At 40.0% G+C, this 27,856-nt stretch overlaps 1 protein-coding gene across 5 annotated transcripts; it reads right to left on the bottom strand.

Annotated features, from left to right (window-relative positions):
* Window positions 1-347: 347 nt before the first annotated feature.
* ZHX1 (zinc fingers and homeoboxes 1) lies at window positions 348-27,222 on the bottom strand. 5 transcript variants are annotated; one of them, XM_036263683.1, is made up of 4 exons: window positions 27,128-27,222; window positions 19,886-20,039; window positions 4,666-7,512; window positions 348-1,487 (listed from the first exon to the last, which is right to left on the bottom strand). In XM_036263683.1, the coding sequence occupies exon 3, from the start codon at window positions 7,288-7,290 to the stop codon at window positions 4,669-4,671; it is 2,622 nt and encodes an 873-aa protein (XP_036119576.1). In that variant the 5' UTR covers window positions 7,291-7,512; window positions 19,886-20,039; window positions 27,128-27,222; the 3' UTR covers window positions 348-1,487; window positions 4,666-4,668. The 5 variants fall into 5 exon arrangements, with proteins under 5 accessions (XP_036119576.1, XP_036119579.1, XP_036119575.1 ...); XM_036263686.1 differs by lacking the exon at window positions 27,128-27,222 and adding an exon at window positions 27,041-27,121 and having other exon boundaries at window positions 19,922-20,039; XM_036263682.1 differs by lacking the exon at window positions 27,128-27,222 and adding an exon at window positions 27,041-27,121.
* Window positions 27,223-27,856: the final 634 nt, after the last annotated feature.

Below are 27,856 nucleotides of genomic sequence, written 5' to 3' on the forward strand. Positions count from 1 at the left end.
AGCATGCATATTCAAGGCTTTTTCATAACATTTTCATTAGCCAACAAACATTTAGGTAAAAACAAGAGCTTAATATTTATTATTCATTAAATTAGATTAAACTGGCCAAACCCACTACATCTGGTCATTCAGAAAAACAAAACAAAACAAAAACAACATTTTAAAATACAAAGCTAATTGAGCCTGGCCAGAGTAGCTTAGTTGGTTGAGCATTGTCCTGTGCACTGAAAGGTTGCCAGTTTGATTCCCGGTCAGGGCACATACCCTACAGAAGGCAACTGGTCCATGTTTCTCTCTCACATCAATGTTTCTCTCTCTCTCTCTGCCACCCCCCTTTCTCTCTCTAAGCATGTCCTCAGGTGAGGAATTAAAAAAAATTAAAAATAAATAAAATAAAATACAAAGCTAATTGAACTGAACATTTCTTCTATGAAGAAAGCACACTTTGAAAAATGGTCCTATAGTCACAAAGGAAAGGGTCCTTCTCAACATGAATGAACAGCACCGGTCTTTACAAAGTTTATATAAGTTAGTAGGAACTTTCGGACTCCTGAAAAGCTAACATTTAATTCGTGATCAGTTCAGAACTTTTTCTCTAGTCACTGAAATTGATACAAGTGGAATTTCACTGACAGAAATTCCATTTTAATTCTTGAAAATTCTGATCTGGTACCTGTACGAACATTTCTGATTTCCATATGATTGGTACAGAATTTATTTCAGTTTCACCCTATCCAAATTCTTATACCAGGTTCTTTTCCTTCTTCAGTGTTGATATCTTCAGTTTAATAAAAAGCAAATTCAGCTTCGAATGAAAAAAAGTAACAAAAGCATTACAAGTATTAACAGTGGTGTCCATGAAAGATCCAATCATTAAGGACCAATGATACCACAAAATCTCATTGTTCCAACATATGTCAAAAGGCTGTATTTTCACTTACATTGAAAATGTATAAGCCCATGCATAACTTTTAATCTTCATGCAGGGCCTGATAAATAAGACACAGAAATAAATCAGGTTTTTCTTTTGCCTGTTTCTAACAATTTTTATTCTGGGAAATATTTGGTCACTCAAAGTTATAAGTTTAATAACATGTCAAAGAATACAGACAATAAGGCCCATCTCACTAGACATACAGTATTACGCTGGACAAAATATGAGGACAAGCTCTAGTGGTCATTAAACCCCCTCAGAAAGTCTAAGAATCAGAATGTCTCCATCATATCAGAATAAAAATGTATTAAAATTTGAATTTTTACAAGTTTTTTTTAATTAGTGTTCTATTTACATTGCAGAACTTTCACCAGCTGCAGTAGTTTAACTTTGGCACAACATTAAGCTCCATTTCTTTTGGGTACTGGATCCTATTTTCTGAGAATGTTTATGCTCCCAAAGGTTTTCAGTGTCATTAAAGATTGTGGGCCCATTCACAGTAAATCAGACAGCTTGAGTTGAAGAATTGATTCTCCTCCAATGTTTTAGGCAGCTATAAAAGAAAAACATAATAAAAAACTAAAAATTTAAAGGAAAGCACATTTTAATGGTTACCACTTTTAGAAGCAAAAATGATATAAATTAGCTATGAAGACACATCCTTTGTATTTACTCTGTAATACTGAGATCACTTGCCACATATATCTCATATAATGCACTAGATTGTGTGTACAACTCCTTTGTACATGTTCTGCATATACCAGATTTGCTTACAGACATTTTTACCTATATGTAATAATTTTTATCTATATTACATATACTTATATGCAATAATTTATTTAAAAATTATTAGTGGGAAGTATATATTCCATCATTTGTATTTGTAATAAACTATGAAATCTAAACTCTTGTATTTTTTTCTATTTATACATATCAGGCCCTCAAATATCATTGATTTGTTCAACATCGTCCATTTTGTTATAACATTGATAAGATGCTGCAGGAACTTAATTCTTGTTCATATCAATCAGTCTGTGGTAAAATAGGTTTCCTTATACATCACTTCAATTAAAGTCACAGAACTGATTGACATTAAGTGAGGATTTACTGTATAAGGCTGGCTTTTGCAAAAGACACACATGTACAGTAACCCTCCTTATTCATGGTTTTGCTTTCTGTGGTTTCAGTTACTTGTGGTCCACCACAGTCCAAAAATATTAAATGGAAAATTCCAGAAATAAACAATTCATATCTTTTAAATTGCATGCTATTTTCAACAGCCCGATGAAATTTCACATCATCACCCTCTGTCCCGCCCAGCAGATCCATACTGTGTACCTATCTGCCAGTTTGCCACTTTGTAGCCCTCTGGGTTAGCTGATCAGTTATATGAGAGAGAGACAGACAGAGAGACCACATTCATATAACTTTTATTATAGTATATTTATAATTTTTCTATTTTATTAGTTATTATTGTTAATCTCTTACTGTGCATAATTTATAAGTCAAACTTTATCATAGGTATGTATATGTAGGGGGAAAAAAAGCAATTTATATAGGGCTTGGTACTATCTGCGGTTTCAGACATCCATTGAGGGTCTTGGAGCATATCCCCTGAGGATAAGGGGGGACTACTGTATCTCACTTTTTGCACTAACTATTTTGGAAAGGTTTTGGTTACTTTTTTTTTTGTAAGTTGAACCATATTTAAATGAAAAAGTATTTAGAGGAAACTTCTGGTGAATCCTTTTGTAAGATAAAAATTATTTTGTTAAGCCAATGACTTGCTAATTAATGTCATTCATAATTTTAGACTTTTGCATATTTTAAAAGCAAGGCAAGTGTGTATATGTACCACAAAAGTACACATATAATATATATGACACAATTTTTGAAAACTGTGGCTTTGTGTGAAATTTTTTAACCATAGTACCTATGACAGTATTAATATATAACATAAGAATTATCCACACAAACTTAAAGTAAGGTCAAATTAAATTATAAAAAAAGTTCACATTAGTTTTAGAAGACTGCAATTCCCTACAAAATCACTGCAGAGGTTACTAAAACAACAATTCATTGCAGCAAAAATTTTGTTGATTTAATCTTGGCTAAGTACACATTCTTGTGTCTAGCAATAAAAAAAAAATGCCTGTTAAAAATATTTTATGCATCTGGGTCAGAAGAAAGCCTGTCCTGAAGATTTCTGACATTAGAAAATGGAGGACTGCCTTTTGGTAAAGCTGTACCTTAAAGCTGTTTAACTTCTTGTCACTTAACAATCCATTTTGTTCTATAACCTGAATGAGATTTATTCAAAAGTAGGTGCATTTTTAAAAGGTTCATCTTTTTTTCTGCCTGAAAAAAAAAGTTAATGAAAAAAAGGCTTGGAAAAGGATTGCTAAGCAGCAAGAATAGTGTCTGGTACTAAACACTCTATAAGTAATTGTTATAATAAAATAAATAAAACCAGGGAGGAAGATGTGGGGGAAATAAGGAGATACTGTGCAAAATAACAAAGCATAAAAGTAGAGGATGGGATAGGGATGCAAAAAGCTAAGGAAATATGTAAACATGCTCATATGATCACGAGGGTCTGTGCTTTGCTTCCTCCTGTACAGTTTGACAACACTGCAGTAATTTGGGACTACTGTAGACATATACAAACATTTCATGACAACTGCATTGTTTTCTAAGAATATCGTTTTATCCTGGAACACTCAAAAACCGAGAGTAAAGAACAGAACTATGCTACTGAATTCCGTAAGTATTAAGAATTTAAGTCCTAACTCCAAATCAGGTATCTGATTTGCAACTACAGTCAAATTTTAATTAATCCAACCTATAAAAGAATGAAGATTTAAGGAATATGCCAAACATTTACATTTAAAGTGTATTTACTTGTACTTTTATAACTACAGAGAGATATTTTTAACCAAATACAGTGTTTCTGCTGTTAGGTTTGTTTTATGTCAAAGAATGAAAAAACATTTTTGGCCATTGAGTTAATTTAATATCAAATATGTTGTTTACCTTTTGATCTCTAAAACAGAAATAATTTTTATTATAGTTTTCAAAAACAGATGCCACCTAAGTAAATATAGAATTTATATATGGCCTAAAACAGACCTTTGGCTTTTAATAGAAAAAAATATTGAGTAATTTTAATACATAAAACATTTTAAACTCTAGTTAAAAACCTAATAGTTTTGGAGGCAATGCAATGAATGAAAAAGGATACCCATTTTCACCTAGTTTCCTAAAACTCAGCAATCCTCACCCCTGTGGCAAGTCTTTCCTTCGGAATAATTTCCCCCTTCTTTTCAGTTTTCGTTTTTTAATTCTTTCCTTAAATAGGCAAAAAATGAAGCTTTAGTGAAGGGTTGCAAAAAAATACATTTTTGTTACCTTAGTATTTGTGAATCCCCCCACCCACCAGTCTCCCGTCTTAGAGAATGGGAGATTTTCCCTTAAAACAAAGTAAAAATAATTTCATTAAAAAAAAAAAAAAAATTAAAGCAACATTAAACTCTACATAAGACACAGAATAATCATAACTGGATTATACATGATAATCATACTTCCTGGCTATACTTGTAGCACCTAGTTCTCTTGTTAGGAAAAAGAAAAACTGTTTAAGAAAAATACTATCAAAAGTGGAGATGACAGATATCAGGTGGCTGTTCAAAATGTGGGTGATTGATGAATATACACTCAGATTAAAAACTTACATTTCAGTCATCTGACTTAGAAAGCTTCCGCTTCACATGTTGTGGGGGTTCCCAAGTGTCACTGTCATCTGTTTCTTCTTCATCCTCTTCCTGATCATCAATAACTTCATCTTCCTCATCATTTTCCTCAAATAATTCTATACCTAACTCCGATCTTCTCTGTCTTTCGGCAAACCACTCTCTGACCTGTTCATAGCCCATATGTGATTTGTTAACAAGTTCATCAAGGTCTTGTTCATTAAGAAACTTGTGCTTCAGGTAATAATCCTTAAGTATTGCAGTTCCAGTTTTAAATTTTATGAGTGATGGGCCCCTGTCCCAGTTGTTCATTCTCTTGCCTCCTCTAGGCCGCCCACGAGGCCTTCCTCTTCCCCTTCCTTTGGGTCTCCCTCTTCCCCTTCTCCTAAGGGAAGACAGACCATTCATACTACTTGAATTGGCGCTTTGATAGTAGTAGTACCATTTTAAGTTTCCATTTTTCCAAGCATAACGGGTATCCCCAAACCAACTAACTATGTCTGTTCTAGCAAGCCCACTTTCTTTGGCCAACTTGTCATACTCTTCTGGTGACGGCCACTGTGTTCGGACAAATGCACTTTTGAGCATGTGCAACTGCTCCGGTGTTTTTTTACATATCTTGCCTGTATTCCCTGACTTAGGTGCACCAGATTCATCTCCAGGAGAACTTTCTCCCGCTTCTTCTTTGGAACTGCCTGCATTCGTTTCATCTACTTCCATTTTCTCTTCCTTTAAAGCTTTCGATTTCTTCTTCTCTGTAAACCAAGCATCAATTTCCCTCCTGGTCAGTTTGGTTTGCGCTCTTAACCTATTTAATTCTTCATCTGTCAGTACGGAGCTGTTGAGAAAACTTGCCTGAAGGGCCCGAAGCTGCTCTGCTGTCTTCTCTTTAAACTTTTGGGGAGTAAAGTCGGGGAAAGGGTTCCAGGATTGTTTGTGCTGCGAAGTAACAGCAGTGGGGGATTCCGTGGTTTCATCACTGGAGTCTATAATAATGGTGGTGGACGAATCATTGTTGAGATGTAAGCACTGATTACTCTTTGAATTTCTCTGGTTGTACCTTGTGTCGCTAAACCATTTTTTAATCTCTCCTTTTGTCAGGCCTGTGATTTTCATAAGTCTGATAATTTCTGAGTCATTGGGAAACTGATTTTTAAGGTAGCTGACTTTTAATTCTGCCAGTTGTTCTTTAGTCTTTTTTGCCCGAATGCCAAATGAATCAGGGTTCGCCAATGTGGTTTCATGTTTGACAAGCTGAGAAGTTGGGACTGCTGCTGTTGCTGGCTTTGTTTCTGCAGTAGGCTGGGCAGCGGGGGCCTGACTTTTCTGTACAGTGCTTTGACTTGGCACCCCTGCCACTGTCAAGGCTATTGGTGCTGTTACCGGCAAGGTATTTGTTCCAGCTACTTGTGTCAGGACCAGGCCTGGCTGACCGACTATTTGGCATGTCTGTAAAATGGATGGTAAGCCATTACTCCCTGTGGAAATGTGTGTCGGAATAACAGTTATGGTCTGAGGCACAGTGTGTACTGTTCCATTGAATTGCTTTCTTCTTGCCTCTTCTACTTCCTCAGGAGTCCAGCTCACACCATGTTTTAGACGTTGGGCTGAAAACCATATCTTGATCTGTTCCTCTGTGTATTTTGCTTGAGCAGAAAGAACAGTAATTTCTGACATCGTTGGATAAGGGAATTTGTTGTAGGTGTTAAGCAAAAGGGGGTTGTTATCCAATGCGGCATTGTAGGTAGGAATGCTATTAACAGGGATTAAGACTTTGGGAATCAAATGGGAATTCTGCTGAGCTGACACGGCAGTTATCACCTGTGCTAATCCGGGAAGAACTGCTGCTGGGGTCACGACCGTGCTCGCAGTGCTCGGGTGCATTCTGTTGACAACGGAAGTACTGGTATTAGACTCAGAAGCCGAAGAACTTGGACTTTCCACACTTTCTTCATGATCTGGTTTGACTTCCTTCTCTTTCTCTTCAGGAACATCTTCTACTGAGTTATGATGGACTGTAATCCGTTTGTTCTCCACTTTATTTTTCATCATTTTCATGATGGGAGTTTTACTGATAGGTATTCCCGAAGAGGAAACTTCTGTAGATTCAGCTGGCTCTGAGTTCTCCTCTTTAACAAAAGTACCATCAAAAGTCAGATCGTTTATGGTTTGTTCAAAGATTGTCTGGTTATTTCGTTTCACCATAGTCAACTTAAAATTCTCTTCTCCTGGGTGGTACTTCAGATTATGCTCCGAAAGTGCATCATACCTTTTGGTAAGAAAATTACATTCGACACAAACATAGGAGGAATTTAGCACTACATTGGGATGTTCTGAATCCACATGAAAAGTAAACATATTTAGGTCTGGAGTTTGAAAAGTACAATATTTACATTCATAGCCACCTTCAACTTTTTTATTTTGCTGATTGTCAGAATCCACAGATTCATGAACTTCTTCATCACTTGAGATGCTCTCTGCTCCGGTGTTTTCTACAGGCGTGAGTACAGGAGGTCCATCATCCAAATCTGATATCAACTCGAGGTCTGGATCCTGTTCACTGGCAAGGACCATGCAGGGTGTTGTTGATTTTCGCCTGCTTGCCATTCTGATGTTATGGAGAAAATCTTAGTGGTGATTACAAAGCATTGAGGCTTAAAACTGTTCTGTATTCTTCATTTGAAAACAATGGCTTTTGGTTCTTCAGGTCCGTTTTTATGCTCAAGTCTCATTAGCAGCTTTTTCATGGTGCAATCAAGTAAAGAGCTTTTTGTTGGCAGATAAAATACTGTTGAACTGCTGAAATTTTTGAAGCACAACTCCAATCACCTACATTAAAATAAATTTAAAAATGTTTTTAAATGATTATGATCTTTTAAACAAATTACAGTGATATTTCACTTATATGGAGTTATTGGATGGCTCAGTTATAAAGATCTAGAATAAGACCAAACCAGAAAAAAAGTCTTCTAAGGATCAAAATAGAGGTCTCCAGGCCAACTCACTGAAGGGCAGAACACGGGCTTATTTATTTGGATTTTTCAGCTAGCTATATTGGAAGGGAAGTTAGGGAAAGAGTTTGCTTCGGCAAGATTATTACCAATGTGAAACGACAATCTGTTAACCAGGAAGGATTAAAACTATAAAAGCAGTCACAGATACTCAGAGACTATGGCCATTAAATGTGTAAGAAATTCAACCCATCAATTATGCCTTCTTCTTCCTACTGATTATTTCATCATCCCTAGAGCATGCCCAACTATGGCAAAGAAGCAAAGACAGAATGTGAATGATCCAAGTTTCAGAAACACTATTCTTTTTTTTAATTGGGAAAGGAGCACTTTTATTTTTTTATTTTTTATTTTTATTTTTTAAATCCTCACCTGAGGATATTTTTCAATTTATTTTCAGACACAGTAGGAGAGAGAAAGATAGAGAAACATCGATGTGAGAAAAACACATTGATTGGTTGGCCTCTGCACAACCCTCACCTGGGCCGGGGACCGAACCACAACCAAGGTACATGCCCTTGACTGGAATCGAACCTGCGACTCTTTGATCTGCGGGCCAACACTCTAACTGCTGAGCCAAATCGGCCAGGCCAGAAACACAATTCTTAAACATTTCCCACAATGCTGCCAAAATTTATAAAACACATCTAACCATATCAGTCTCCTGACTTAAAGTTTATGAAAGAATAGTAAATGAATAGTCCAAACTCCTGAAGCCACATAGAGTTCCCTTCACAACCTGGCCCCAACCTCAATCTCCTGACTCCTATTTCCAGATGCTCTAAGCCCAACGGAAATGGCTGCTGTTCCAGGGACATTCCACGTAGGCCGACCCGAGCACGTCTGTGCACTTCATGGGATGATCTGGCCGCCTTATAGTTCACCTTCTCGCTTTAACTTGGCCTGACCTCCTCCTCAATTTATTTTCTGGTCTAGTATTGACCATATTACAGTAAAGAAATGTTACATTTCTGTCCCACAACCATACTCCTCATTATAGGTATGTGTTTCATTATTTTTCTTTTTTTTTTTTAAGTGAAAGCCCCTGACACTCTGGATCAAGCCAACGACCTTTGTACCTTTAATCTAACATTCTCCAGCTGAGCTATGTTGGCCATCTTCTTGTTCATTCCGATATCGCCTTTGCATATAAGAAGCCAGGAAGTGGGGACTCACTTAACGTTTATTAACTGAACCATAATGAATAGGAAAACAGTCCTACAAAATTCAGCATGCCATGAGGGCATCACCAGAGAACAGTACCTGAAATCCCTAAGAATGACCTTGAATCATCAAGAAAAAGTGCATTATGTTCATACAAATACATTTTAAAAATATTTCAAATAAAATTTTGATGCTAAATCAGTTAAAGTTGATGTGCTTCTGAAGTCTACACGAAATAAAAATAAGTAATATGAGTAAGGGGTCTTATTCTCTACTACAAATTAGAACTATTCATTTACTAGCATGATCCTTGTCCTAGGTGAACTGAGGAGAAAAAATTTACTTCAAAGATTATAAAGCAGCCCTGACTGGTATGGCTCAACGGTTAGAGCGTTGGCCTGCAGACCAATGAGTCAAGGGTTTGATTCTGGCCTAGGGCACGTACCTAGGTTGCAGTTTGTTCCCTGTCCTGGTAGGGGTCATGCAGGAGGCAACCAGTTGATGTCTCTCTCTCACATCCATGTTTCTGTCTCTCTCCCTCCCTCTCACTCTATCTGAACAAAAATGGAAAAATGTCCTCAGGTGAGAATGAAAAAAAAAAATTCTCAGCTTGCCACTGCTGAGCCATGAAATTTGAAAACTAATCTAAAGTGAAACTAATGTGTCTTTTCAGGTTGTTGCACTGCAGGAGGCAGGCCTGGGGCAGGCACCCAGGCCTGGAATGGAGTAGCCAGTACCGAGACGAGATACAGAAGGAAAACCCGAGGAGCTGAGGTCTCTTTATTATTCAGGCTCTTTAACTCTTGGGCTAAACTTTCTCATCTTTTCTAGCATAAAAAGAGGAATATGCTACCAAATTATTACTTTTACTTCTCTTCCTTATAGCTTACTAACTCACAATAGTCAGTTCATAGGAATTTAAGCAGATATAAACAAATTTTAAAAGTTCAAATATTTTTTACTAACGTTTTGAAAATTACAAAGCATTCATACATTACATTACAATCTAATGATGAATAAGCACAATTGTGCCTTTTCTTTTAAAAGCATTGGTCTTGGCAACATAATTAAATTTAAATAAGCTACTTAAAAGAGAGGCTTTAAAAAAAAGTCTTCAGTAATGCAAAAGGCCTAAAAATTATCTTGAGTATTACCGTTTGCCTCAACCTCAGATTACTTCTATACCCAACTATATAGATTCTTTTTTCTTTACTCCTAAAACAGTTTGTTCACATTTTGCTAACAAAACCAGAGTCACTATATTATTTAACATATTTCTAAAGGGTCACTGAAAATTCCCAAAAGAGCCTCAAGATTTGGTCCAATGGCTCAATTCTACTACAATACCTATATAGTCTATAGCCTGAAAATACACCAAAGCACAAACAAAGGCAGCCCTGGCATCCTTGTAAAAAGTCGTAAATTGAGGGGAAGCAAGGGCCTCAGTGCAATCACCCAATTTTTATGGAAGAAGTAACCCAGGCCCAGAGGAATACATTCACAGAGGCACTGTGGTATAAGATGAAATCACAGGTTTTGGAGTCTCCTCTGTCACTTGGTAGTTTAATGATTGGAAAAATGTCTCAGTATCAACTTCAATTTTCCCACCTATAAAACCAAGACTCTTCAATTTAACAAATTGATTCAACAACTACTTGTTAAATGTCAACCATGTGCCAGGCACTGAATTAGAGATACAGTGGTGACCAAGACAAATAGTTTCTGGTCTGCCAGGTACTAGCAGTTGAGTAAGGAAAAGAGTCAGTAAATGATTAGAATAACTATGATCAATGCAATGAGAGAAGAAGTATCGGGAACTACATAGGCACATTGTAGGAGGTTTCTAGGAAAGACACAGAGAAGGCTGCCCTGTAGAAAATAAGAATAGTAGTATCTACCTCAGAGGCTGATCAAAATAAAATGCTTCACACACTCTGATACACAGTAGGCAACGAATTAATGCTATTTTTCAGTTCCTTAAAAATTATTTTGGGAGATGAAGAAATACTATTTAGGCCCTGGCCAGTCTGGCTCAGCGGTTAGAGCACTGGCCTGAGGTCCAGAGAGACCCGGGTTCGGTTCCCACTAAGGGCACGAACCTCGGTTGCAGTTTGTCCCTGACCCTGGTTGGGTCATGTGAGTGGCAAACACTTAATGTGTCCCTTTTACGTCAATGTTTCTCTCTCTCTCTCCCTCCTTCCCACTCCATCTGAACAAAATATCGAAAAATGTCCTCGGGTGAGGATAAAAAAAAAAGGAAAGAAATACTGTTTAGTACTATTCACTTTCCCTTCCTTTCTCTCTCAAGGAACGTAATCAGCTGACAATCAACACAAACTGAAAGAAAAAACAGAAGGGGTAAAAAAACAGAGTAAGAAATTCTATAGTGTAATTCCAATTCATCTCCTTTGTCATTAAAGTGCAGTGGGGCTGGGACAGGGAAATTGCTACACAGAAATCACTATTAGCTGACAGACATGTTATTCTCTATTTGAAGGTCAACTGGAAACAAAACTCAAAATCAATTTCAGGAACCTTGCACTATTTAATTGTAAAAGCAGGGTTAGAGTTCAGTTGCACAACTGAGTAGTGAAGTAGCTTTGCAACTAAAACACAATTAAAGTAAAATCTGCCAATAAAGTAAAAATTATGGGCTAAATGCATCCAGCACTGTAAATATAATTACATTTGAAAACTATTTTCAGTTAACCATTCAGTAGAGAAATTTGTTAAAAAATAACTGATCAGTCCTGGCCGGTTTTGCTCAGTGGTTAGAGCATCTGACCGAGGACCGAAGGGTCTCAGGTGTGATTCCTGGTCAAGGGCACGTACCTTGGTTGTAGGTTTGTTCCCTGGGCCTAGTTAGGGTCGTGTAGGAGGCAAGCGGTCCATGTGTCTCTCTCACATCAAAGTCTCTCTCTCTCTCTCTCTTCCTCCCTCCCTCCCACCTAGAAATCAATGGAAAAATATCCTCGGCTGAAGAATAACCAAAACAAACAAACAAACAAATAACAACAACAACAACAAATTGATCACCCTGGCCAGTTTTGCTCAGTGATTAGAGCTTCGGCCCGTGGACCAAAGAGTTGGGGGTTTGATTCCAGCCAAGGGCACGTACCTCGGTTGCGGTTCATCCCCAGCGCTGGTCGGGTGGTGCGGTAGGCAGCCAGTCGATGTCTCCCTCTCACATCGATGTTTCTCACTCTCTCACTCTCTCACTCTCATTCTCTCTCTCTGTCTCCCTCCCCTCTACTCTACCTAAAGATAAATGAAAAAATATCCTCAGGTGAGGATTAAAAAACAAAACAAGGGGACTTCCGGTCAAGATGGCGGCATAGGTAAATGCGGTATCTGTCCTTCCACAACCACATCAAAGTTACAACTAAACTACAGAACAACCATCATTCAAAACCTCCTGAAATCAAGCTGAATGGAAGTCCTACAACTACGAAATTAAAGCAGCAGCCACATCCAGACTGGTAGGAGGGCGGAGGCGCGGGGGCGGAGGCGCAGGGCGAGGGGGCAGGCGCGAGGGGGCGGAGGCGCGAGGGGCGGAGGCGCGGAGGGGCGGGAGGCGCGAGGGGCTGGGGGGGAGGCGAGGGGCGGAGGCGCGAGGGGCGGAGGCGCGAGGGGCGGAGGCGCGAGGGGCGGAGGCGCGAGGGGCGGAGGCGCCAGGGGCTGGTCCCACACCTATGTGTGGCGGATAAAAATCAGAAGGACACCTCGGCTGGGAAGGTCCTTCCTGAGGACTGGGGGGTCCCGTCCCACACCAGGTGCCCCGCTCAGGGTTCCAGTGCCAGGAAGAGAAGTCCCCATAACTTCTGGCTGGAAAAACCAGGGCCCGCGCACGGACTTATCGGACTCTCTCCCTCTAAGCTTGGAGGGGAGGCAGCTCGAGGGGCGCCAGAGACACACAGGGAAGAACTGAGCTGTTTGGCACTGGAGCGAGGGCTGGAGAGGAGCTTTCTCCGGGACAAATGTGCTGTCAGATGCCTTTGTTTCTTTGGTGAGCCCTTCCCTGGGGCGGCAGACAGCTGCCATATCTGGGACTCCAGCAACCTGGCTCACACTGGTAGCCCCGCCCTGATGACTCCCTGAGGCCACGCCCCACTCAATTTTCAGGCCCACCCAAGCTGTTGCCACTTGCTTAACCATAGGATTGGCCTGTCTTGGATCCTGCTTCAGGTTTTTCCTAAATTCTTTCAAACAAGCAACATCTGGTCTCAGCGAGCCCCATACTGCTCGTTAAGTAATACGCAGAAACAAACACAGGGAGGCAGCCAAAATGAGGACACAAAGAAACAGGTCCCAAATGAAAGAACAGAACAAAACCCCAAGAAAAGAACTAAGCGAAATGGAGATAAGCAACCTAACAGATGCTGAGTTCAAAATACGGCTTATAAGGATGCTCAATGAACTTAGTGAGAACCTCAGTGAACTTAGTGAGGGCCTCAAGAGCATAAAAAAGGACCAGTCAGAAATGATGGATGCACAGTCAGAAATGAAGGAGGCATTAACTGAAATAAAGAATAATTTACACAGGTTCAATAGTAGAGTACGTAAATCCAAGAAGCAAACCATCGATTTGGAATATAAGGAAGCAAAAAACGCCCAATCAGAACAGCAAAAAGAAAAAAGAATAAAAAAAATGAGGATAGTGTCAGGAGCCTTTGGGACAACTTCAAGCGTGCCAACATTCACATCTTGGGGGTGCTGGAAGGAGAAGAGCGAGAACAAGAAATTGAAAACCTGTTTGAAACAATAATGGCAGAAAACTTTCCTAACTTGGTGAAGGAAACAGACATACAAGTCCAGGAAGCACAGAGAGTCCCAAACAAGATGAACCCCAAGAGGCCCACACCGAGACACATCATCATCAAAATGCAAAAGGTTCAAGACAAAGAGAGAATCTTAAAAGCAGCAAGAGAAAGGCAGCTAGTTACCTACAAGGGAGTTCCCATAAGGCTGTCAGCTGATTTCTCAAAAGAAACTTTGCAGGCCAGAAGAGAGTGGCAAGAAATATTCAGAGTGATGAAAAGCAAGAACCTACAACCAAGATTACTCTATCCTGCTAAGCTGTCATTTAGAATCGAGGGCCATATAAAGAGTTTCCCAGACAAGAAAAAGTTAAAGGAGTTCATCACCACCAAACCGTTATTATATGAAATGATGAAGGGTCTTTTTGAAGAAAAAGATAAAATATATGAACAAACAAAATGTCAATGAATACATATCTATCGACAATGGAATCTACAAACAAAATGAACAGTAGAACAGAAACTGTTCTACTGTTGGTTGCCAGATGGGGGGGGGGGGTTGGGGGAATGGATGAAAAAGGTGAAGGGATTAAGAAGGACAAATTCATTGCTAGACTGACAAACCTCAAAGGGAAAGGGGTTGGGGGGTGGGAAGAAATAAACCAAAGAACTTCTATGCATAACCAATGGACACAGACAATAGTGTGGGAAAAGGCGGGAGGGGGGCGGGAGTGGGGAGGAGGGGGTCAATGGGGGAAAAATGAGGAACATCTGTAATACATTCTATATTCAACAATAAAGATTTAAAATTAAAAAAAAAAAAAAAGATCAATCGACTGTTATCCTGCCATTAAAAATGATAATCAAGCCCTGGCTGGTTTGGCTCAGCAGTTGGAGCATTGGCCTGCAGACCAAAGAGTCCTGGGTTCAGTTCTCACTAAGGGCAGGTATCAAAAAAAAAAAAAATGATAATCAAAAGAGTATGGAATATGAAAAAATTACCCATTTACTGTTAAATTTTAAAAAATCAAACAAAATTTACATATAATTATGATAGAACTATGGGAAAATATGTATGCATGTGGACAGAGACTAGAGAATATAAAGAAAATTTTCACATGAGATGGTTAAAATTTTTGTGTGTAACATTTACAAGTTTTCTTTAATATTGTTATAACTGCTTTATTATAAAATATAACAATAGTTTCAAAGCCTTAAAATTGCAATTAAACTAAAATATTTCTATGGTCATTTTGTATAGCATTCAGGTGTATTCCAGATATTTTTTGCAGCTCCTACCCCAGGTCTGAAAAGTGAGACTGGTTCAAAGAACCCTCAAGATTACCCATAATCCCCAAGGTGTAGATCTAGGCCAAACCAATTTCCATGGTCCTATCTGCATCCTGGCTCTTCTCCTGAAACTAGGCTAATCCTTAATCAATTCATGATTCTAAACTCATCAAAATAATTACAACGAAGTTTCTCTCCAGAAAAGCATTTAATGAAAGCAAAATTTATTTTGTCACAGTATACAAATTTTGGACAGTTCTAATAGCAGTTGTTCTTACATGGTCAGAAAGAAGGTCTGTTTAGCTCTCCCCAGGGCCCAACACAATGCCTATCAAGGTCCCAATAATATTTGCTTAAGAAAAAAAAAAGCCTTTAAAATATATCTGTATTGCACATTATATAATATATATTTTACTTCCCTAAACACTCATTTATAGAGGAGCTATCAAGAACAACTGTGTTGCTTTATGGCAGATTACTTTCAATGGTAAAATCTTTACTAATAAAATTACTTTAGTCATTAAAATATTAAAACATCCTAGAACAGTCCTGGCCAGTTTGGCTCAGCGGTTGGAATGTTGGCCTGAGGACCAGAGAGTCCCAGGTTCAGTTCCCACTAGGGGCATGTACCAAAAAACAAAACAAAACAAAAAAACCCCCAAAACAAAACATCCTAGAATATAAAACATTCTATCCTGGCCGGTTTGGCTCAGCGGTTAGTGTTGGCCTGCGGTCCTGAGAGACCTGGGTTCAGTTCCCGCTAAGGGTACGTACCTTGGTTGCAGTTTGTCCCTGGCCCGGCTGGGTCAGGGCTGTGCCAGGGCTGTGCAGGAGACAGCCAATTGATGTGTCCCTTTCACATCTCTCTCTCTCTCTCTCTCTCTCTCCACTCTCTTTCTCTTTCTCTCTCTCCCTCCCACTCTATCTGGAAAAAAAAAAAAAAGGAAAAATGTCCTCAGGTAAGAATAAAAAAATAAATAAATAAAACGTTCTACTTAATAAAATAGAGCAATGACTATTCACCAAATATTTACCAGCATCTAGATTTCTGTTGTAACAAATCAGTTTTATGTATGAACAGTATGTATCTAAATTTGTGGACTATGTAAGAATGAAACAGGGAGATAAATTCATTCAAAGAATTAATCTTTACAAGAAAGCAAATGCAATTTGCTTGGAATCATTATTTCTGTTTCAAGAGAAAACTATACTGTAATGGTGTAACATTTTTAAAGATATTAAAATATAAGTTCTCAATGGTATGCACTGTAAAAAGTGAGTGGATTGTTTCAAATTCTACACTTTGTACTAAAAAAAATCCAACGTTGTTTATAGTTAAGCAGAGCCATAACTACACTGAATTTCCAAGGCTCTATTTTTTTGGCTGTCTTATACTTCAAATTAAATGATTAACAGATAGCAGTTTATTGGCCTAGTTAGCCACAAAAGCATGTTATTTTGGTAAGGTTTTATGTGAATAAAAACAAACTTCGTTTTTTATACCAATTCTGGATCAAATAAGAACATTTAGAAGATAACTATGATTTTTAAGGATCATGTTAGTTTTGACCTAATACCAACTACATAAAACTGTTCTTAGGGTAGCTAAAATATACAAATTGAGAATCCTTTGGACTATGTATTCATACATACACTGAAAATTCTTTGGACTCTGTATTTTACTTAGTTTCACTTCTCCCTCTCTGAGTCAGAGTTATGTTTAGCCAGCTGAAAACAGTTATTTTTACATGTTTGTATTCAAACTAAAAGTTAGAAATCCACCAAAATCACAGAATGCTTGAAATAATAGTAGGGACAAAGAATAATGGGATCGAATTAAAACAAAGGATATCCACTATGTAAAAAAAAATTTTTTTAATTAAAGTGTCCAAGAGGGCACTTCTTAAATTAAAAAACAAACAAAAACATTTTCGCTTTTACACACTTGAAGCACTTCTCAAAGCTAAAATATAAAAATATTCAGAAACATCAGTTAAGTTCTTGGAAAAAATTAAATGAGAAATTTGTCAACCCAAATTTGAATCCACAACAAATGTTTTAAAAAATTTTTGTAACCTCAAATTATTAACTAAGATAAATCTTAAGAAAATTTCCAAAGTGGTCTCAAGACAATCAAAATTCAAGAATTACGGTGAATAAAGACAGAAATGAATGTGATAAAAATGAAAGCATCTAAGAAAATAAGGCCAAAGATAAATCTAATTTCCGAAGATCCCTTTGTTAATGCTAATTAAGCCTTAAAGGTTTAGAAATTCTATCCTCTTTCCTGTTTTTTTCCACCTGAGAAAGCTGACCTCAATACTGGTAAAGATGAAAAGAATCCAAGCTGGACAGATTTCTCCTAGCAAACTCTGCCCCCAGATTGGAGGAATGAAGTATCTTTCTGAAAGGTCTCCAGGACTCTAACATCCCAGCCAGTCTGTATATAACATATTGAGAGTGATATATAAACTAGCATGAAATCTCCTGTCTTTATTATTTAAGTTTGAATGATCCAAAAGTAAATTTCTGCTGAAATAGTGTTCCCCTATTTTTCTCAAGGAGGTGTGTTAAGTATTTCACAAACAGGCTAACACACAGTCTAACACAAGAATGCTATTCTTGATTCCACATGAGATTATCATTGAGAGGCTCTGAAAAACCATTCATTATCTGTTATGTTCCCCCTTTATAAAATACAGTAATTGTTATCTATTTCACTCAGGATATAATAATTTAATTTTTAAAAACATTTTGAGCCCTGGCCAATATGACTGAGAGGTTAGAGCATCAGCCCTCAGACCAAAGGGTCATGGGTTCGATTCCTAGCAAAGGGCATGTTGGATCCCAGCCCTGGTAGGGGTTGTTCAGAAGGCAAGCAATCAATGTGTCTCACATTAATGTTTCTGACTCTCTCTCCCTCCCTCCCACTCTATCTAAAAATCAATGGAAAAATATCTTCAGATGAAGATTAACAACAACAAAAATATTTTGAAATATAATAGTAATTAAATTGGTAATGTCAACTTGTAAGGACTTATCAATTTTTAAAAAATGAAAGCGAACACCATATTAATGGTTAGGTAATCTTTCTTAGTACTTTCTGGAATCATCTAAAATAACAATTGAACAAAAGTATAAATATTTCAATATACTAAGTAATCTAATGCTGCTTTTTTTTTTTTTATTCTCACCTGAGGACATTTTTGCATGTATCTTCAGAAAGAGTTGGAGGGAAAGAAGGAGAAAGAGAGAGAGAGAAACATCGATGTGAGAGAGACATATCAAGTGGTTGCCACCCACACGACCCCAACCGGGGCTGGGGACAAACTGCAACCGAAGTACGCAGAAATCGAACCCGGGACTCTCCGGTCCGTGGGCTTACGCTCTAATTGCTGAGCAAAACCAGCCAGGGCTAATGCTTCTTATAAAAGCCAATATAGCCCAGCTGGTGTGGCTCAGTGGTTGAGCATCAACTCATGCACCAAGAGGTCACCGGTTCGATTCCTAGTCAGGGCACATGCCCAGGTTGTGGGCCTGATCTCCAGTGGTGGGCATGCAGGAGGCAACCAATCGATGTTCTCTCTCATCGATGTTTCTATTTCTCTCTTAAAAGGAAAAAAAAGCCAATATATATTGGCCCATGTGTGTGACTCAGTTGGTTGGGTGTCATCCTGTGAACCGTACACTGAAAGGTCACAGGTTCGATTCCCAGTCAGGGCACTTGCCTGGGTTGCAGGCTTGACCCACATTTGGGGGCATGTAGGAGGGTTTCAGGCTTGATTCCCAGTGAGGGTTGTGCATGAGGCAGCCTACTGATGTTTTTCTCTCTCTCCCTTCTTCTGTCTCTAAAATCAATAAAAATATATTTTTAAAAAAGCTAATATATTATCAGATAAATAACATATACAGGTAATTATGTAAAAAATATATCTGAGCCCTGGCTAGTTTTCTCAATAGTTAGTGCATCGGCCCTCAGACCAAGAGTCGCGGGTTTAATTCTGGTCAAGGACATGTACTTCATTTGCGGTTCAGTCCCCAGCCTGGAGGCAATAGTTTCTCTCACATGGATGTTTCTCTCTCTCTCCCTCCCTCCCTCCCTCCCACTCTATCTAAAAATTGATGGAAAAATACCCTCGGGTGAGGATTAATAACAACAACAAAAAAAAAAATAGTAAAATTTCTGGATCAGTTTCCTCACACAAAATGTCTCTGCCTTGCTTACCACTGTTACCACAGTACCTGATACAGTGCCTGAAACAGGATTTCAGCAAATATTAATTAAAAATCAGTTATAGCCCTGGCCAGTTTGGCTCAGCGGTTAGAGCGTCAGCCTGCGGTCCAGAGAGACCCGGATTCGGTCCCTGCTAAGGGCACGTACCTCGGTTGCAGTTTGTCCCCGGCCCTGGTGGGTCATGTGGGTGGCAGGCACTCGATGTGTCCTTTTCACGTTGATGTTTCTCTCTCTGTCTTCCTCTCTCTCCCTCCCACTCTATCTGAACAAAAAATGTAAAAATGTCCTCAGGTGAGGAAAAAAAAAATCAGTTATAAATATAGCATATAGATATATTATGACATATGATGCTATTTTTCTTTTAAACTGAAGCAGCCAATACTCTTATATTTTTAAAGTTTGAAAGTACATTTCTTAAGAAAGTATTAGGAATATGTCTGCTGGATTTTTTTTTAAGAAGAGCTTTTAGCCCAGCCGGTGTGGCTCAGTGGTAGAGAATCGACCCATGCACCAAAAGGTCACCGGTTCAATTTCCCGGTCAGGTCACATTCCCAGGTTGTGGGCCCGATCCCCACATGCAGGAAGGCATGAAGGAGGTGGCCAACCGATGTTCTCTCTCGTCAATGTTTCTCTCTCTCTCTCCCTCTCCCTTCCTTTCTCTCTCAAATCAATAAAGGAATAAAAAAGAGCTTTTAAAATTTGAGTCAAATAGAGGTCATGGGATTTAAAGTGAGCACATTCAGTACCTGAGTTTTCCCTTGCCAAAACAATGGAGCACATACTTGCCACAGCTTCCTCAGCATTCTGTGCTTTAACACGGACAGGTGTCCCCTTCAAATGAGGAGGTGTTTAGCTCAGGCCATCATTACCAACAGGTCCAAAGTAACTATCTGCCATCTCCTACAAAAAAAAGGTAATATCACTTTATTATTCTAGACATGATTCAGTCTTAGAAAACTTTAAAGTTTATTCCTTGGGCCCTGGCCAGTTTGGCTCAGGGGTTAGAGCGTTAGCCTGTGGTCCAGAGAGACCCGGGTTCAGTTCCTGCTAAGGGCATGTACCTTGGTTGCAGTTTGTCCCTGGCCCTGGTTGGGTTGTGTGGGTGGCAACCACTTGATGTGTCCCTTTCACATCGATGTTTCTCTCTCTCTCTCTCTCCCTCTCTCCCTCCCTCCCTCCCACTCTATCTGAAAAAAAAAATGTAAAAATGTCCTTCAGTGAGGATAAAAAATAAAGTTTATTCCTTGGCTTTTTAAAAATAAATGTAACTTTGAAAAGAAATTAAATCTCCTCATTGGAACTTTAAAAGAATCATGTAGATGCTAAACCCACTATTAGTAAGAAATACAATAACTGAAAACTACACTTTAAAAATTCTATATTATGTAAAACAACCAAGTCACTATTATACTATTTTCAATAAAAGTTTCAAAATGTGGATATATGCAGAATATCATAGGAAATCTAATATTAAGAAATTGGGAATTATAAAAAATTACTACACAAAAGTTACGAAAGACAACTTAGTTAAACAAAGAGTTGGAAAGAGGTGAATGTTTCTGTTTACACATAACCCTACTGATATCTGTGTCCAATTTACTAACTATTAATTGGAATGAAGTAGATTATTAATACTGGCAATAAGCCAGGACTACTTAAATTAGTGGTACTCAACCCCTAAACATGTGGTATCTAATAGAATGACTGTTGTTTAACTATTTTGTTTTTGCAAGAAAGCTACAACCAAATGGCTTTTCAATCCATGCACTGTGAAACATTAAAGTATACAAACTGAATACCAATCTCTGAAAACTCAGATTTGTGTCCAGAAATGTTATGGTATATTACTCAGAGTTAAACTAATCAAGACAATTTAATAAAAACTATAATTGTTTCTGTTATTAACTAACAGGAAATAATGCTTTTGAAGGGCTGAATCATTTTTGTTTTCCTTTACGCACTGAAACTCTCTAACCATACTAAATGAATATTCAGGAAGATGATTTCCCCCCAGTACCTTATTCTTTAATTCTTGCTATTATTAGATACAAGTTTACAAAGAGCCCTCTCACGTCAAGAAATAATGTAAATCCACCAATCCTTTAGTAAAATACTTCTAGGTAAAGTTAAAGCTTAGGCCGAATAGTTACACTATTTTCATGAAAAGCAAAAGCGTGTTTTCCTGTTAAGTGCAGTGGAGCATCCTGTTATCTCTGCAGCCTGGGATTCTACAATTTCATTTCCTGGTATCTCCTTGTTCCGCCTCTCCTTAGCCATCCATCTACAGGATGTGGACTAGAAGAGAAGATAGAAAACAGCTGCCAAAGAGGGGAGGTTATTTTCCAAAATGAATTATTAATGTTATAGGAAATTGGTAACCTATTTGAATGCACTCTTAAATCACATAGTAATTGCACGATGTTTTACCGAATGGGAGTCTCTTGAGAAGAGCTGCCAAGACCTGTGATGACACAAGGCAACTAAAGGAGCAACGAATGAGCTCTTCAACACTTCTAGATGAAAAGCATATTTGCCTGATGTTATTTCAGTTCCTGAAACTGGGATTACTTTAGAACACACCTCTCTAATTCACAGTATCTTATAATAGTACCTATTTAATAGGATTGCTGTGAGGATTGAAAGAAATACGCATGTAAAGTATTTGGAATATTTTCTGGCATTAATAGGTCCACAGTTAGATTTTTCTGACTTTTTATTTATTTTTATCCTCACCCAAGGACATTTTTCCATTTTTTTGTTCAGATAGGGTGGGAGGGAGAGAGAGAGAAGCATCGATGTGAAAGGGACACATCGAGTGGTCGCCACCCACACAACCCAACCAGGGCCAGGGACAAACTGCAACCAAGGTACGTGCCCTTAGCGGGAACCGAACCCGGGTCTTTCTGGACCGCAGGCTGATGCTCTAACCGCTGAGCCAAACCAGCCAGGGCAGATTTTTCTGACTTTTACTTAAGGTATTAACTTTAACTTATAGAACAAAGGAAGTGTTTGTTTAAATTTTTTTAAATGTTGAAACAGTATAAAATATTTTAAAAGTCCAGGCACAAATCAATCAATTTTCCATTTCCATTTCCAATCAATTTTCCATTTCCAAACAATGCTAGAATAAGCTGGCTTTAACAAGTAGACATTAATCAATCAATCATAATGTGTACCCCCCCCACCCAAACATACACATACTTTCTCTGACCTCCAAGAAGAATCATTTGTCTATGACACATTTTAAGGGGTGTTTCATAGAACTAACAAACCTCTGATATCATAATAACGAAGAGAAATTGTTCTCTTTTTACCATCCCAAGTACAGTTCGGACCATAAAAGTTTTAACAAACTTCTTCTTGACAGTATTGGAAAGTAAAGGAAATAGACTTACATAGAAGGAAAACATAATTGAGTGAAATGCTTAGAAACATCAGAATCTTTCTATCTCCTTTCATTCCTTCCAACAACCAAAAAAGGGAAAGACCTTTAGGAAGGGGAAAAAGCCCTGGTCAGTTTGGCTCAGCGGTTGGAGCATCAGCCTGTGGTCCCAAGAGACCCGGGTTCGGTTCCCACTAAGGGCATGTACCTCGGTTGCAGTTTGTCCCCAGCCCTGGTTGGTCGTGTGGGTGGCAACCACTCGATGTGTCCTTTCACGTTGATGTTTCTCTCTCTCTCTCTCTCTCTCTCTCTCTCTCTCTCTCTCTTCCTCTCCCTCTCTCCCACTTTATCTGAACAAAAAATGGAAAAATGTCCTCAGGTGAGGATAAAATAAATAAATAAATAAAAAAGGAAGGGGAAAAAGAGAGTCAGAAATCTTATGGGAACTATGAAATCACTAAAATTGAGTTACAAAGTTATTTTATTTAAAATTATAAATATGTATATGATATGTCTACCACGTCAGTGTTTCAATTTTCTTAGATAAGCTTTGATATTTTTTAAAAATCTAAATCTAGCCCTGGACATTGTGGTTCAGTTGGTTGGGTGTCATTCCATGCATTGAAAGGTCATCAGTTTGATTCCCAGTCAGGGCACATGCCCTGGTTTCAGGCTCCATCCCCTGTAGAGGGCATGCAGGAGCTGGCTGATTGGTTTCACTCTCACATCGATGTTTCTCTCTCTCTCTCTCTCTCTCTCTCTCTCTCTCTCTCTCCCTAAGTCAATTAAAAAAAACAAATCTAAATCTAAAAATCAAAAACAAAACTTTGAATAAAATATGATTTACGCAATTTTAATTCCCTTGAATAAATATCATTCTTAAACTGCTCAGATATGCTTCTTTCCCAAAGTATATCATTATATTTGTTTGGACCAAAGGTATATAAGACCACCTATATACTCTTAAATACATTATAAAATACTGGTGATATAAACTACAGAGATGAAGTATTCTTTAAGACCAAAACCTGGCAACTATCTTAAAAATTACGTAAATATTTATTTTATTTTTTATTTTTTTTATCCTCACCCGAGGACATTTTTCCATTTTTTGTTCAGATAGAGTGGGAGGGAAAGAGAGAGAGAGAGAGAGAGAGAGAGAGATATCGACTTGAAAGGGACATATCAAGTGTTTGCCACCCGCACAACCCAACCAGAGCCGGGCACAAACTGCAACCGAGGTACGTGCCCTTAGCGGAACCGAACCCGGGTCTCTCTGGACCACACGCTGCCGCTCTAACTGCTGAGCCAAACTGGCCAGGGCTAAATATTTACTTTTAAAGATTAACTATATAAAATACAGATCTCCAAAATGTAAACTCAAGTATATATCCTGATTAGTAATCAGCAGCTTCAGTCATACAAGCCTGGCTAACTCATGACTACACTGTTAATATTCAAATAAGTAGTCTTTGAGCCCAAATCCACAATGCAACAAATACATAAAAATGTTATTTCCTCAGCTACATTTGTTATTGTTTTAATAATTTAAGATTACATCCATTTAAGAATAAAGCTATAGTTTAAAGCAAACTAGTACCAAATATCACATTATTGTGCCCAACAAAAGAAAGTGTGTAATACAGTATAACATCACTTTTCAGTTTTGTGAAATATAATACAAAAGGGAGAAAGTCTCCAAAGTGAACCCATCTCACCTGTTATTAAGCTCATTAATAAATAACTGCAAAACTTTACCCACATTTATTTTTATTTATTTTTTACTTTTTTCTTTGTTGATTTTAGAGAGAGAGGAAGGGAGAAGAAGAAAGAGATAGAAACATGATGCAAGAGAACATGGACTGTCCGCCTCCTGCATGCCCCCCACTGGGGATTTGACGGACAACCTGGGCAGTGCCCTGACCGGAATCGAACCTCTTGGTGCTTGGGTTGATGCTCAACCACTGAGCCACACCCACCAGGCATTCATTTGTTTTTAAAAAGAACTTATAATACAAGTATCATGAAAGATGAAACAATTAGTACAGCATTTATGGACTGTCCTCCAAATTCAGTGAAATAATCAGCTTGCTATATGGAAAAGGCATCCCTAATGAGTGTTCATAGTGCAGGCACATTTATGTTTTCCGCCTTAGCATATTTTCAAACCATCTGGCATCAGTGCCACTCTGGTTCAACAGCCTAATCTGTTCAGAATTGAATATAAAACTAGAGCTACGTGCACTCTGGAGAAACTAAAGAACAGTACACATGTATAAAAATTTTCCAAATGTGCAGCTCTAAACTAGTTTATACTTGAAATGTGTTTCTAAAAACATTGCCATTGAATACGTTAAAGCTCTTTTTAAAATAGTAGAATGGTTCAAGAAATCTGTATGGATCATAGCTGTCATCAGTTACTCAGGTCTCTCTTTTTTCTCCTTTTCATCCTGATCACTAAAGAAAGCCTTTGAAGAGGTTCTTTTACAAAATGATTCACTGATACATGAAATGCTATCATTTCTATATTGAAAGGACCCAAGATTTTACATTTTATTTTGCATAAAATTAGTCTGCTTAGCCACAAAATGCTTCAAATAAGAGAAAAACTGAGAGGAAAAATATTCATGAAAGCTCTTTTTCTTTTACATCCTGCACTGCATTATTGCCTTTAGCAGCACTCACGTTTCTTTTGCTTAAAATCAAGAGTCCAAATTGCTATTTACGAAATAGAATCTATGGATATACTAGGGTCAATATCCCTGTTAGAATCAGCTCCCGCTCATCCTTATTGCTGGCATAAAAACAAACAGCTTTTTCAGGATAATTTTTCAGAAGCAAAGATCATTCATGTAGCACCATATAACACATTAAAGCTTTTAAACAAAGACTGAGAAACAATGACCAATACCAACAAATATAAAAGTGCATTTATGTAGGTGCCCACACACATACACTCCAAACCAATAGTCACTATTCCTGAGGGGAAAAGCTGCTGCTTCCTCCCTACTGTGAACCACTCTATTTCCCAAACCTGTGATTTTCCCTTTTCTGCTATCCTCTTCATTTCTGAAAATTGCTTCTTCTTTTCAAGTTACATGAAATCCCAACCTAATCACATTCTAATTTCTGTACCAGTTAGTTAGCTTTTCCTTACATTCCCCACCCTCCCCTAGCAAGCAAAGGTTAGCCTCTTCTCCTGGTTTTATTTTTTTTCTTTTATGTTTCTCTTCTTCTTTGGTCCCTGTTTTCTTTTGTGTGTTTTTGTTGTTGCTGTTTATTTATTTGTGTCTCTCTTTCCCCCTTTCTTTTTGTCTCTAGGTTTTCTTTGCAGCTGGTGTGAGATGTCAGAACAGCGCGGTGGAATTCCCGCTCTGCCAGTCTCTTCCCTATTTTCCTCTTCTACGCACCCCATCTCGCTTCCTAATTCCCGACCCAGTCTCTCACTGAAGCCTTGCCAGAGCTTGAGCCTTCACTAACCTAAGGATACCAAAGGGGTACCTGTTCCTTCTCCGCGGTTTTGGTCTTTCCTCACTGACCCACAGAGAGGAGAGAGGAGGGAAAGACGCAAACAAAGAATTTCAAATCCCTTTACCGAGAACTTTGTGGATGTACACAGGGACAGGGCATCCCCCAGGGCTCTTCTTTCCTGCCAGCAGGCCGGCTTCCTCTCGCTTCTCCTTCCCAGCCCTTCATTCCCCGCAAGGATTAGGAGATTGTTTCCTTTAGGCCCTAGGCTTGGAGTAGTCCCTGATCAGCCTCCCTGTATCCCTCCAAAAGGGACAGATAACATTTCCATTGAAATTAACTTCACCCGAAGTCCCAGGGCTTCTTCAAAACGTAATGTATTTCTTAAGACTCAACTCTGAGTCTTGCTCCGAAGTGGGGGCATGGCCTGGCCCCGAAATGGGTGCCCGGCCTTCCCTGAAGTGGGGTACAGCTTTCCTCGAATTGTTTCCCGGGGCTCCAACCCCATGCCAGTGCGCTCAGCTCCAGCAAGACTCTCTCCTTACTTTGAGGGAGGCTGAGTCCCACGAGGCCACACGTCCCTACAGGGCAGGGCTCCCGACCTCCCCTGGGACCCTCCACATGGCTGGGGTCCTCCATCCCCGCGGCGTACTCCCCTTGGAAGACCCAGTATTCACTCCCCTCAACAACCCCAAGTTGCTCAGCCCTCCTCCTTGCTCCGGGAGGCGGGGGGCGCTGAGATTTTTCCTTACGGAGCCCACCCCCCAGCTCCTTGCCCGGCCACAGAGACCCCGAGAGCGCGGAGGCGGCGCAGTCTGTCCCCCAGCGGCGAAGCCCGGCCCTGGCAGGCCCGGTCCCTCCCCTCGGACTCCCAGCGCCAGGTCCGCCCCGCGCCCCGCCGCCGCGAGCGGCTCAGTCCCCGGGGGTCTCTGCCCCGGGCCGCCCTCCTCCATCCCGCCCGCGCGCCGGCCAGGGGCTCTGCGCTGCCGGTTCCCGCCCGCAGCCCCGAGGAGCCCCGGCCGCTCGTCCCGGAACCGGCTCCCGCCGCTACCTGCAGGGGCCGCCGCGCCTCTCAGCGCCCCGCCGCCGCCATCTTGCATTTCAAAGCGGCTGCACTTTTCAGGGAGTCAACTCTGACCTGTGAACCCTCCTCCCGGAACCGCTCGGCGGGCTGTCACAGGGCCTCGAAGCTCGGCAGGCCCCGCGGAGCGTGGAGGGTCCGCGGTTTGGGGCGGGGAGAGAGACGAGGCGCGCGCCCCAGCGGCCGGCTGTGGGCGGTGGCAGGAGAAGAGCGGGCTGAGGCGGGGCCCGCCCACGCGCGCGCCCTCTGCGCGCCCCCACCCCGCTCCGCGCCCGGCTCTCGGCTCCCGGACCCTGCTGCTCCCCTGGGGTTCGACCCCGGCCTTTACGCCCGGGATTGGCCCATGCCGGGAGGTAGGAGCCGCCCCGCCCCTCTGTCAACAGAAGCCCCGCCCAGATCTGAGGAAGCCCCGCCCCCATCCACAAAAGCCGTTCCTTCTCCAGGTCTCGAAGTGGTCCCGCCCCTTTCCGCGATAGCTCCACCCTCCATCAACCAAAGCCAGGCCTTCACTCAGGTCTATCCACAGGCAGCCCCGCCTGTCACTTGTGACCACGCCCCCTGAGCGCTCCGCCTTCCTATTGTCACCGCCGTGCCGTGAGAAATACTTCTTACAATAGCCCCTTTCCTGTCAGCAGTTCTGTTCAAACCCCGCCCCTTTAAGCAAAAGCCACGCCCTCTGTCAATAGAAGCCCCACCTTCCCGAGGCCCGTCTCTAGTCTAGCCCGAAGCCCCACCACCTGTCAACCGACGCCCCGCCTCTTCTTGCCTCCAGGGTCCCTACTCCAC

The sequence above is a fragment of the Molossus molossus genome, unplaced genomic scaffold (assembly GCF_014108415.1).
Source record: "Molossus molossus isolate mMolMol1 unplaced genomic scaffold, mMolMol1.p scaffold_m16_p_16, whole genome shotgun sequence".
Taxonomy (NCBI): Eukaryota; Metazoa; Chordata; class Mammalia; order Chiroptera; family Molossidae; genus Molossus; species Molossus molossus.

Excerpts from the sequence above, each read along its gene's own strand:
- ZHX1 (XM_036263683.1), bottom strand. The coding sequence starts at position 7,290 with ATGGCAAGCAGGCGAAAATCAACAACACCCTGCATGGTCCTTGCCAGT.